Source organism: Siniperca chuatsi, linkage group LG1 (assembly GCF_020085105.1).
Source record: "Siniperca chuatsi isolate FFG_IHB_CAS linkage group LG1, ASM2008510v1, whole genome shotgun sequence".
NCBI lineage: Eukaryota > Metazoa > Chordata > Actinopteri > Centrarchiformes > Sinipercidae > Siniperca > Siniperca chuatsi.
The window spans coordinates 2,999,901-3,013,328 of NC_058042.1; the positions used below are offsets into that span (position 1 = coordinate 2,999,901).

At 39.1% G+C, this 13,428-nt stretch overlaps 1 protein-coding gene across 8 annotated transcripts in view; it reads left to right on the forward strand.

Annotated features, from left to right (window-relative positions):
* Positions 1–13,428, forward strand: part of LOC122878957 (multiple epidermal growth factor-like domains protein 11) — a 139,741-nt gene that overhangs the window by 32,213 nt on the left and 94,100 nt on the right. For all 8 annotated transcript variants that reach the window (XR_006378604.1, XM_044202534.1, XM_044202524.1 and 5 more), the window contains exons 3-5: positions 1,658–1,791; positions 2,756–2,857; positions 5,236–5,336. Coding sequence is in view for 7 of the 8 variants with exons in the window: in XM_044202534.1 (XP_044058469.1) it covers positions 1,676–1,791; positions 2,756–2,857; positions 5,236–5,336 (319 nt within the window). In the remaining variant the exon portion in view is untranslated. The remainder of the gene's footprint in view (positions 1–1,657; positions 1,792–2,755; positions 2,858–5,235; positions 5,337–13,428) is intronic.

The following is a 13,428-nucleotide window of genomic DNA, read 5'->3' on the forward strand; positions in this document are numbered from 1 at the left end:
AAATAACAGTGCATCACCCCAAGCAGAAGTTTCATTGCCTTGTGAATCGGGTTTTATATTGTTCACATTTTAGGAAACCTCCATATTTGCACCCTACTTGCATTGCTTTCCCTGTTGCTTTTGTAATATGACATTGCCCACCGACAGTGACATAGCCTGTTGATGTTGTTTTTAAAATTGCTGTATCAATTTGATCTCATTAGTCCCATTGATTCGTTTTTATCAGTGGTCCGCTCTGCGCTACTCTCGTGAATTACAGCAATTATATTATTTTTCCTTCCACACTGGTTTACACCCACTCCCTAACAAATTCTTTCCACATGCTAACCCTTTTTGGTAAGAAAGAAAATGCCAAGAGAGAGAGACACACTTTTATCAAAGACATCACCTGTTCTTTCAGAGTTTTTGTCCTTTGTGGAGTCCATCCCTGTGCTGGTGCTTAAAGAGGAAGCACTCCTCAAAAGAACCACTTTCATGTGGAGTATGAGCAGGTGGGGTCTCAGATGTAATTGGATAGTGGTTAAGTGATGAAATGAGATGTAATTAAGTTAGATACTGAGAAATTTAACATTTTCATTATGTTTATGCTACAGTATTGAACATTGAACTGAGGCATTGTTGTTGTTGAACAATATAAGAGATGAATATTTATGTTTTTGTTAACATTTTGGACCTGATAGGCCATATATATATATATATATATATATATATATATATATATATATATATATATATATATATATAGATATAGATAGATAGATAGATAGATAGATAGATAGATAATATCTACTGTACTACTAAAGACAGATTTGATATGGCTTGAAGTGGCGGAATCCAAATGTAAAGTACTGTACTGTCTCTGTAAACACGTAAAAGCTGTGAAAAGATTAAATTAAAGTTTACCACAACATCTCCACCACCTGCTGCTGTTTGATTCTTAGCTGACAGATTCAACATCGTACCTACTGCTTCGTATGCTGCCTGCACTCCTTTTTAAGCACCTTTCCCTGCCATTGCAGCACGCCAGCACAGCCAAATGGGCTGCAGCCTATGAGCAATGGTGAACGTGGCACTGCTTTATAGTGAGGGATCACAAGCTTATCATATGTTGATTTATTTTTTTTATATATATGAAGTTTTAAGAGTAACTAGTAACTATCTGTCAGGTAAATGTAGCTGAGTAAAAAGTACAATATTTCCCTTCCCTGAAATGTAGCGGAGTAGAAGTAGAAAGTAGCCGAAAATGGATATATTCAAATAAAGTACAAGCGCCTCAAAACTCCATTTAAGTAAAGTTCTTGAGTAAATGTACTTAGTTACTTTCCTCCACTGCCCATGAGTACAATGAGGTCAGGTGCAGTTATTTATAAAGATGGACTGGTTAGAAGAGCAGCACCAACACACTGTTGAGTTAGTGAAGATTTCCCTCCCATCTTTTTTTCTTTTCCTTGTTATTTCTGGAGATTGCAAAGAAATGGCTGCCTGTTCCTGAAGCGTTGATGCCAGCGTTATGTTTTGTGCAGTTTTATTCAATTTTGCACATTTTAATTTTAGGGTAATAGTAGTCCTTGTATCTCTTTTCTGATTCATGCACACGACACCACAGCCTTTTAAAGATGAAATCTTGTTCCTCACTGTGTCTCTCTGCTTCCCCAAGGACGGAGGGAAGAGGACAATGGGGGCCGGTGGGGTTTCCCCGCAAGCCCTGCTGTGGCTCAACCTGTTCGGCTTGATCTCTCTGGCTTCGTCCCTCAACCCGGATGACCCCAATGTGTGCAGCCACTGGGAGAGGTCAGTTTCCCCAATGCAGTCTCTTCTCCAGTATTGAAAGTGAAATGACACCGGTCTAAACGCTGCAGTGAACTAATGGACTCCCTGCCGCCACAAATCAAGACTGAGGGTTTGCCAATAATCAAAAGCAAAAGGGAAAAGGTTTACTCCTGGGGACATACTGGGGTCGTAAATTCAGAGCGATGGTAATGTGACTGCTAGAGTGGTCTCGCCACTCAGTGCTACGCTCAGTAAAAGCACAATGTCATTTCTGATGCGAGCAACACAGAGTGCAGGTGCTCTGATTGATAATCTCTCAGTATAATCAGTAGGAATTGTGGAAATGGATATTACCTCTGATGACTATTACAGTTTTCACTTCTTGCTAAAGGTTAGACTCAGTTCAGTAACCTTTATTCAGCACATGTGAAAACACACTGAGAACAAACTCCCAGGTCAGGTGTGTATTGTTGTTGTTGTTGTTATTGGACAACAGAAAAAGCATAGAAATAAAAAGTTAAGTTATGTCGGGATTCTTGAAAATCCTGAAAGTTTGTGGTTTTTAGGAAAATAAAATAAAGCTTTTAAAGAAGAATCGATGGCTTTTAAACATTTTTCAGATTTTAAAAAATAGCACTACAAGGACACACCGTGTTCTGGGATCAATACATCACATCCTGATGATCTGCTTTAAAAGGAAACATTGACTTGATAACATCATGAGAAAAAAACTTTACCTCTGTGATGTTTAGCTTTTAGAAATATTGTGTCCTACTCCGCTATAATGCCATTTTGAGATTTCCTCGAAGCCTTGAGAGTAATTGTAACAATCCTTGAATTTGATGTTGGAGTGTGCGGCACGCTGGTTTGTTGATTTGATAATGACAAATATTTATTCAAGATTAGAAACTGAGTTGTGCATGTGTTCTTATCAGCTCTTTCTAGTCGTCCTGTTAATCGGCGGTTGTATTTTCTATCCCACTAGCTATGCAGTGACTGTGCAGGAGTCTTACGCTCATCCATTTGACCAGGTCTACTACACCCGCTGCACCGACATCCTCAACTGGTTCAAATGCACCAGACACAGGTATGGACACAGACAGCAACGCATCATTTGCTAAAGCTAAAGCTGCAGTGTAGACTAGTGCAGAAACGGATGATTATTTTCACTATCATTTAATCTCTTGATTATTTTTTCACTAACCAATTAATAAATTTGTCCATAAAATGTCAGAAAATTTAGAAAAATTCCTGGCACTATTTCTCCAAGCCCAAGGTGACACCTTCAACTCTCTCATTTTGTCTGACCAACAGTCCAAAATTCCTTTTACTGTGATATAAAACGGAGTAAAGTAGCAGATCCTCACATTTGAAAAGCTGGAACCAAAGAAATGTTTGGCATTTGTGTTTGATAAATGGCTTAAATAAAAAAAAAAAACCCAGACATTCTCAAGTTGCTGTTTCCGACTAAACCAAGCCTTCTCCAGATTACGATCTGTGTTTGACGACCTTCAGACCTTTCATAATAATTTAAAGCTTGCTCTAAAGTCCAAAAAGACAGAATGTATCCATTTCAGAACGCAGAGCTTCGACGTTCCCACTCCAATCCATACTCTTAATGTAAATCTAATAGATTCAGTACGGCATTCAAGTTCTCAAGAATTTGGTAAGATCTCGTTCACAAACTTTCAAATTGGATTCTTATACTGGAACGGAGCTTGTTTCTCCTTTCTACGCAGACAAACCATCATACAATCCACTATACAGTACTATCTACACTGGACTGTGCAGATAACTTGTATGCTCATGCTGCCGCCACTACACTTAAACCACTGGACCCTACCTGCAGAGTGCCATTCAGTTCATTACTCAAGACAGTTCTTGTGCTCATCGCTGTGAGTTATATGAAAAGGTCAGAGGTCATCACTGACATCCAGAGGAGTCAGTGATACATGTGTTAGACTATGCTATCTAAGTTGCTGAGATATTTAACCTTTATCCTTAGTTGAGTTCAAAGTGAACAACGACACCAAATCACAGAACAGCTTTTCTTTCTTATTTCTTATCTGAATCGAGGGTCTGAGGACAGAGGGTGTCGTATGCTGCACAGACGTAAAGCCACTTGAAGCAAATTTGTGATCACTGATACTGTGGTATATACATAAAAAGTTAACTGACTTGACTTGACTTTAAAAGTTCTTCATTCCAACTCTGAACTGAGACAGACTGGTTTTCTGGATTTTGCAAAATAAACTGAAGTTAGAGACGTTCGTCCCTCTGAGGGACTTGAGAGTTTTACTTGCTGATATTTTTAATAATACTTGTGACTGTTTTAATTAGTTGCATGTATCTATTTAGTTCTCTTGTAAAAGAGATCTTGATCTCAATGAAACTTCCTGATTAAATAAAGCTTCTTTTTTTTTTTTTAAGGAATTGATTCAGCGTGTTAAGTGTGGACTGTAAATAGATACTAAAACAATTCATGTGATCACATTTGATCACACTTTATGTCAGAGACATTATCCAGCCAGTTCCCATCTTATATAGAGTTTGTCAAACCCTGTACATCTTGTACTGCATGTACTTCTGTTGCTGAAGCTTGGAGGCAGTCAGTCACTAGCGTCTACTACCCAACACCGGCAGTTCAGCTCTGCCTGATGTGGTCATTCTGATGAGCGACCGTCGCCGTAGCAGCTTTAATTACCACATTAAGCTTTATAGCCACCAGTTTAGCTCCTCCAGCTAAGAGCTGAGTCATTGATCTTAAGCTGAAATGTCAGACAACATCAGCGTCCTTGAACGAGTGGAAGAAACTCCCTTAAAGGTTTAGTGTCGCTCGCCTTTTAGAAGTGCAGTGATGTAAACAAATTTTTAGTATGTTTTTATGGGGCCTCATTCTTAACAGCACCATAACAGGTGAATTGTTGTTTTAAACTTTTTAGTAAATGTAGTTACTTTTTTTTAAAAGAAAGCCTGAAGAAAAATATAAAAAAGACACATCAACTTTCAGTTAAAGTGAAAATGGGAAATGTAATGTCACTTTAATCAGAACCTTACTTAAGTTGTTTAATTGAACTCAACCAGTGGCAAAACCGTTCTTATGATAGACAAGTGACGGCCTTTCATTTTTCGACTATAATCACATAATCAGACCAGATCACATCACAGCAGCACTCCTCACTCTGTGTGTGTGTGTGTGTGTGTGTGTGTGTGTGTGTGTGTGTGTGTCTGTGGACATATATTACTTATGTTGTGGGGACATAAATCTGTTTACACATTGTGGGGACTCGCCTTCTTCCTTTTGGGGACAAACCACAACTCCCCATAACATAAATAATTCAATTTTAGGGTGAAGCCTTGGTTTAAGGTTAGGGTTAGGCAAGTAGCGGTTATGGTTACGGTAAGTCTCCAGGAAATTAATGTAAGTCAATGCAATGTCCGTGTGTGTGTGTGTCACATGTACAGGATCAGCTACAAGACGGCGTACAGACGAGGCGTGAGGACCATGTACAGGCGACGCTCTCAGTGCTGCCCAGGCTTCTATGAAAGTGGAAACCTGTGTGTTCGTAAGTTGCGTTGATTCCTGTGCACCTTTTGTGTTTGTATAAAGCCAGCTGAACAGATATTTTTATAAATATAATATAAGATAATAAAATGACGTGCTACCTGGAAGGAATAATACCTGACAAGGTGAAGGCTCCACAGCTATGGTAATGGTTAACAAAGAAGATCATGAAATAGCATTTTTTAGAATTTCTGCTTCTTGCATTGCTTGACAACATGTAGCTAGTGCAACAGGGGGAAGATTGCTGAAAACTACAATATTCAAATCTGTTTTCATCACACACATACAGAGAAATGTCACAAATTATCTGCTTTCTAACTGTGAACACACTCAATGCTACCTACATTTCTAGCTGCGTTAATTGATTTTTTATTTATTTATTTTTGCTCATTTGGGGGGCAACAGAACAAGCTAAAAACACAGCGTCGACATATTATCTCCTTATTGCTATGCAAATATTTAGATAGGAGAAAGTTCCGGAGCAACATTAGCTTTCATTTAAAGTCGTGTTTCTGTCCACCTGACGAATTCAAGTCCAGTATTTACTTTCCTTTTAACTTTGGTTTGGTTCTTTATGAGCTTTACTAGCTAGTCTCTAACTTTGTCTTTCTGATGCTTGGTGCTGAGCAGGTAGTGTACAGTGGGTTTATCAGAGCTTTTTCTCTGAAAACAGCTGCCTGCTGCAGCTGGAAACGAGGTTGATTAGAGTAGAGTTGTGGGCTTCTAAACCAAAACAATGAGCTAAAACTTGATCCATTGCTTATATACAAATATTTATTAGTGCGGTTTTAATACTGGTTCGTTCTTACAGAACAGAAAACAGTGTCAGAGGTGTGCAGTTATACTGGATGTATGTTCTCAGTGGCCATGTTATAATAAGTTGTAAACTCGAAGAACTGCAAATTCTCATCTTATAGATGTCTGTCCAGAAAAAGTAATAATCCAAATTTAATCAGCAGCATATAACAAATGTATCTTATGACCACTTTATTTTTATATAATAGTCCTGTTAAATACTTGATTCTCTGCTGCTGGAAGGCACAGAGCTTTTCATAATACTTTGTATTATAAAACAGTGATAAAAAGACCAAATAAATTACTTGGTTCACATTCTGACTGAATAAAAATGTTACTTTTTTCATAAGAATTAACACACATTGCTCTCTTCTTATGTATGTGAGGTAACGGTGGTCTTATAATGCTGCAAATGCACATTGTGTTTGATTAAGTGGCAATAAAACCATATCCAACACTGTCCTATCAGACAGCATCTCCAGGATACAGCTGGATTTGAAATATTTCCACCACAGAGGAACATGTGCTCTGCATAACGTCTCTGCAACAAACAAAATCATTTTCCTGTCATCTGCATTGTTATTTCAAACTTTTTCCACTTGATACACACAGAGTATCCAGGCTTGTTAAAATTGCAGTGTATCTTGTGGAACAGTGATTCAATCTCGGTCGTTATCTTTTCACTCGCGACAGGCAGTTATCTGTATCTGCTGTTAGAGCTGTCAAAGTTAGATCAATCCGGCTCTGTTACAAAGTGGATCCATTTCTACTTAAAGTTTTAACACACAGAGCTTTGAAATCAATGTAAACAGAAGGGGGGAAAAAAATAGAAAACTGGAAACAAAAGCTGCAAGCACAAAACGTCTGCTAATATGGAGTTAGATCTTGTCAGATATCTCTTAAAACTGAAAAATCTGAGCTTTATTCTGAAGATATGTTGTTTGAACAATAGTGTCTTCTTGGGTCATTCAGTGCATCGTCCGGCAAATCAGGCTATGGCTCATTTTCCCTCTGTTGCCTTTTATTTTCAGTGCAAGAGACCGTTTACATTTCTGAAAAAAGGATATCTTTGTGATATTTGTCACATTCACCTTATCAACAGATGAGTTGCACGTGGCTTGTGTGTAGCTTTATTCCCAGGTACGTGGGGTGGATCTGTCGTTACAAAAAGTTGGTTAGTGAGATAAAACCCAATATTTCTCTACGCAGTTATTTTAGTTTGAAGCTTGTTTGAACTCTTACATCAAACAGAGCGTCAGACATTTAGGCCGAACAGATGTTCACTCAAAACTGATACGACGCATACATTTGATTCTTTATTTAACTGTAAACCCAGCCTTCAGCTTCTGTTCTTAATTGTTAGAGAAGCTCACAAAGCACGCACCCCCTGCTTCTAGTTCTCTCACACATCTATTTATCTCATCAGTCTCTCAAAGTCTTGAACACACCAACTGGCTCATCAACTCACATTGCCATTCTTAGGCTCTGCCGCTAGCTAGCGGGACCAGACGTTTCATGATCAGATGATTCACACTATTTAAACAGTTAATTCAATCTGTTTGTATTGAGTTTGGCTCATCCTGCCGTTGTATTTGTTTTGATACTCTAGAAAAGTAGCAAAGTCGCGGTGTCGCCAAACACAAGAGTAACATTACACTGTGCTCCAAAGGGACTTCAGATAGCCGTGGTTCAGACGTGCCGTTCAAGTCCCAACGATTCAAGTGAATTCCTCTTTACTAAATGTATTCTTTATTTGGACAACGGCTCTGCGGTGGCTCAAACTTTCACTCCTCCTACTTGGTCTTCGTGTCATACACAGCCGGCAGGTACCACGTAGGGAAAAACCCCCAAAAATAAATTAATAATTCATGCTCTCAAATTACTTATTGTTTGTGCACAAATGAATGTTAAACAATTGTTAACATTAAACATATGTTTAAGGGAGAACACAACATTTTTTTAACAGGCAACAGGTGTACGTATCCACGTATCTCTGTGCACTAATCAATATTTTTATAGCAACACTGGATCAAATTACCATATGTGATGTGTTATGTGACAGGAGACCTGGAGATGTGTAAAGAGCTAAAAGGAGAGATGAATGCTACTGTCGGTCTGTGTCTGCAGGATGTGTAAATAGGCAATTATTTACTAATACATTCCCAGTTATATGTGTGCAGCTAACCAAAGCTGATCAGCACTGCTGAAACAACATCCAGTGTAGCATAATTGAGTAAAAATAGGACAAATTTAATGAATCTGAGATAGCGATATAAATATGAAGGAATTAATTACCCAGACGCTCTCTGACTGACTAGAGTAGACACAACTTCAGTTCCTACTGCTACAGTAACATGATGTAGAGTGTTAGTGGCAGATTGAGTAGATTGTCAGGCCACTGACAGTCTAAATGAGCTGCTTAGATACGTAGATATACTTAAATTTTTGTCCTTTTAACAATGTTGCCTTATGTCCGACATCCCTTAAACATAATGTTAAGAAATCGACAATATTATTTAATGTTATGTTCTGTTCGTTTGCGCTCAGAAATGATTTATTCCAGAGCCCAAATTAAGTAACGTGAGAGCGCGAATTAGTCATTTGAGAGCATGATTTATAAATGTATGCGCACAAATACAGCCTGCTGGGCTCGCGGTGTCATGTATGTGCCACCATTAAAGTTCCAAAAACAACCTTAGTTTCTCCAAAACACAGCCGTAGTGAACTTGTGAACCTCGCGTACTCATACAGGGAAGAAGCAGCCTTTTAGAGAAGAAGAGCTGGCACAGTATTTGACTCTTACTTAAATGTATTATTTTCACAGACTCCACCTGAAACATTAGTTTTTAGCGTCTCACAGTGGAAATGCACGTGTATATTGAAAGGACAGATAAGATGGGCTGTCTTTTAATTTTGCCTCTAGCCAGTTACATTTGTATTAGTATTTGTGTATGTACGTTGGCTGTTTATGGATGTGTCTGAACATTTCTGTAAAAATGAATCCCATTACACAATAAAGAGCCCAAAGCGAGCTAGACTACCAGCTGGATTTCATGTGGCAAGGGTGAAGAAGTGTTGGGAGGCGGTCAACCGACTGGATGTTTCCTTTATGCTCTTTATAAGAAAATCATTGTTATTGCAATAACAGTTTCTCAGTATGCCTTCCCGGTCCATCTGTCCACCTGCACACAAACACATGCAGATAAAAGTGAGATCCTGAAAATATAGTTGTGAAGCTTGAGCTTAAAAGTCCAAAATCAGCATTTAAACCAGTCAGGAACAATGTCAATGTTTGTGAGAGAAAGAGAATATCTCTGTATACCATCTTTGATCCAGCAAAAGAAATCAATTATCCACCCTAGATGGTAAATTCTATAGGGCAGTGTTGCCTTTTATTATTGTGGAGAGGAAGTGAATGGGTTTGCCTGAGGGATGGGGAGGGGAAGGAGGAGCGTATTGTGTGTCTTTATTCAACATCTGCTTGTAAACAACTTTATTAGATTCTCCCAGGAGACCTAGACAAATACCCCTCAACTCCATTGTGTGATGCTGCCTACACCACGCGCACACACACACACACACACACACGCACACACACACACCATTGGCTGAGTAGTTTGATTGCCGGAAGCTAATTCCTCAGTGTTAACTATGAAGAGATGCCTGCCTGGTCCGCTAACGTTAACGGCCTCGGACAGGTCTTTTGTTGTGTGATATGCACAGCCTGAGCTAATTGAAAGGTTCCCCCGACAGAGAAAGAATGAGGGCTGCTAATTTGATTAGAGGGCTTTCCTCTTTGTGTTTTCTGGCTGTTTTGTGAGTGCTCTGATTTTAAATTCCTGTTTGTCTGTATATTTTAAATAAACATGTAATTATGTAGTACATGTTTACTGTTTAGACTTTTTTTTAAGGTACGCACCCTAAATTGAACACATCTTTTGTTGAAGTTCCCTGTCTTGCAGGCGCAGGAAACCTTTTGTTGTTTTTCATCTCAGCCTGAGGCCATTTAATGTCTTGCCAGTATGATTCCTCCCTTTTTCAGTCTCGGTTCAACTCATTCTGTCCTCTCTTTTATTTTGCCCCCTCAACCTCTCTGGCCGTTGAACCCCAGCAGCTTGGCTGTCTGTGACCTCGTCACCCATCAACCTGCTTCGACCTTTACCCCCTCCCCTCTCAGTCGCCCACCTCCCTCCACCGCAACCTCCGCCACTCGTCACATCTCCACAGCAGATCTGATATAAATGTGATTTTTGATCACATCCTAAAACAAAAACATTCATTCTGTAATCCTATAATTCCCATTAATGCTGTTTCTCTCTTCCCTTTTTTTATGTGTCAGTAATGCAAAATAACATACACAGTAGGGGTGTAACGAAAAGCTATTATCTATACCTGTTTATTTCAAATGCTCTGCATTCAGATTTACACCGGAAGTTTAACCTGTTTAGACCCTCATTTTATCTATCTATCTATCTATCTATCTGTCTGTCTGTCTGTCTATCTATCTATCTATCTATCTATCTATCTATCTATCTGTCTGTCTGTCTATCTATCTATCTATCTATCTATCTATCTATCTATCTATCTATCTATCTATCTATCTATCTGTCTGTCTGTCTGTCTGTCTGTCTGTCTGTCTGTCTGTCTGTCTGTCTGTCTGTCTGTCTGTCTGTCTGTCTGTCTGTCTGTCTGTCTGTCTGTCTGTCTGTCTGTCTGTCTGTCTGTCTGTCTGTCTGTCTGTCTGTCTGTCTGTCTGTCTGTCTGTCTGTCTGTCTGTCTGTCTGTCTGTCTGTCTGTCTGTCTGTCTGTCTGTCTGTCTGTCTGTCTGTCTAAAATGATAAAAAGTGAACTGTCTAGGTCAGAATTGGGTTGGGTGATACCTGGAGGTTGTGTATAAAACTGAAGGAGGTCCAGATAAAAAATAAAGTTGGTTTGAAGTGTCTATGCAAAGAAATGAGACAAAAATTTGTGTCATCACTTTCCTGTCTGTCAAATCACGCAAGGTGTCAGCCAGGTTTCATTATCAGAGCACGATGCAAAAATAACATCTGTGCAACATTAGTCGAGCTTCATCCTGCACTGCAAAACACATCTGGTGAAAATGGCTGAAAAGTTATTGAGGATGAACCACACCAAATGTCTGTATCTTGAACTTAAAATGATCTCTACCTGTGTGTTTTTAGCCTATAGCCTATATTTGTTTACACTTTTTGGCAAATTTGCATTATGAAGAGTCATGCTGCTTTGGCTACGCTACTAGCAGTCCCTATTCGCACTGTACATACAACAACCACCTGGACTACTACTGAAGAAAAAGTCTGCATCTGATAATTGAGACAATATCCTCGATAATATCTGTGATTTGACTGACTTGTGACACTGAGAAGAAGTGGTGTCTGTGGCAAATTATGTCAGTTGGGGAACAAATGAATATTACTGCAAAATGGATGCTGTTCATATCCGTGCAGAGAGCATCATCTTTTCATATCTGAATAATGTATTCATATTCGGTTACATCCCTAATTCATAGATATGTTTTCTATATAAGTATTTATTCAGCAACTTAGTCGCAACTCTAGTCGTAAAAAAGTCTAATGATTAAAAATGTGTGTCTAAATGGAACGTCATGTTATGTCCAGAGTACAAGAGGAGAAATATTAAAACTTCTTTTTCTGTTCAGAACAAGAACAATTACATTTTCGATCCCTGTCGCCCCGGGATGATCCCTGTCGACAGTTTTGCACAGAGATCAGACACTGGAGAAAGACGTCAGGTGTGCACTTACAGTCGGCCTCACCGCTGTTCATTCTGGGGTTGCTCATACCTGCGCTCTCATTCATCCCGTAGCAGCCGCTCAAGAGATTCAAGGGCACGGAAGACTGCTTCAGCATGCTGAGACAATAGCTAGAATTAGGTAGTGATTATTTAATTTGGTATCTATTCATCTTTTTGTACCCGTTGCTGATGTAATCCTACTTGTAGCTGTTTCTGCTCCGATCCACAGGATGAAAGGATTAGGCACCCGTTTAATGATTTATCAACTCTCCTTCAGGATTACAAGAGCATGTGTCGTTGGCTCTCTTATTAAAATCTGGGCCTGTATTTGCAAGACATTTTTTCTCTGTCTTTCCAGAAATGTGCTGGATAGCACTAACAAGTGCACTTATAGAAACTATTAATCCTGATGGCTTTTACCTCATTATAAAGTCCAGGCTGTTGTAATTGCAGGAGTGACCCCCATCCCACCTCATTTCATTGCTTTTTTGTTTACAGTGGAACCACACAATGACAAATGACAGTCCTCTAGGACAGTGGCACGAAAAGGGTCGAGATCCACCTAAGGGGTCAGAAGATAAATCTGAGGGGTCGTGAAATTAACAGGAATGAAACATGAAAAAATATAGTTCTGCTGCACACAAATATACACTCACCAGCCACTTCATTAGGGACACCTGTACGTTGTAATGCAATCCAACAGCTCTGCCATGAATTCTACTTTTACAAAGCTTGTAATTTTTCTGTTTTTGTTGACACTGTCAGAGAGGTAATAATTCTACTTTATGTTTACTACTGAGGTCGTAGCGGGTGGTGGTGGACAGGAGTACATTATATTGACAGGTGTTTCTAATACTCTACCCTCTCACAGTTGACATTGCTTCATTTTAAGGGGTCATTAGGCAGAAAAACCAGAACCACCGCTCTAGGAGGTAGATAGACACGGTTACATACATGAAAAATGGGAAAGTGAATGGACTGGGATTCCTAATGTCCAGTAGAGAACACAATATGAATACATTAAATATGAAAAAGAAACTCTGGAAAATGACTTTTTAAATCTAAAGTACAAAGGCAGAAGTCTTTTTAAAAGCAATGTTCCTCTTTATTTGAAAGCTGACAGCAGGTATAGACAGGAAACATGGGGAGAGAGCAAGGTGGGTGACAGAAAAGGTCAAAAGGTGGAAGCCAGAATCAAACCGGAGACGTTACGATTACATGCTACACATCGACACATGGCTCTAGTGTCATATTTAACAAACAGATATGAGAGAGGCATCAATCTTCTCCTCCAACTCTCGGCAACAAAGTGCATTTCTCAAAATGTCTAACTATTCCTTTAAACATGACAGCCGTCGTTTTCCTGATCTTATTCTTGACAATTACCTAACGAATAATTAGTTTTTGTTTTATATGAACTCACCAAACCAAATTCCTATTAACTGTGTTGAAATGGCAATAAAGTATTTAATCTTGAATCTAACTGGCTAACCATAACCACAGAGACGGCAGATCATATGAGT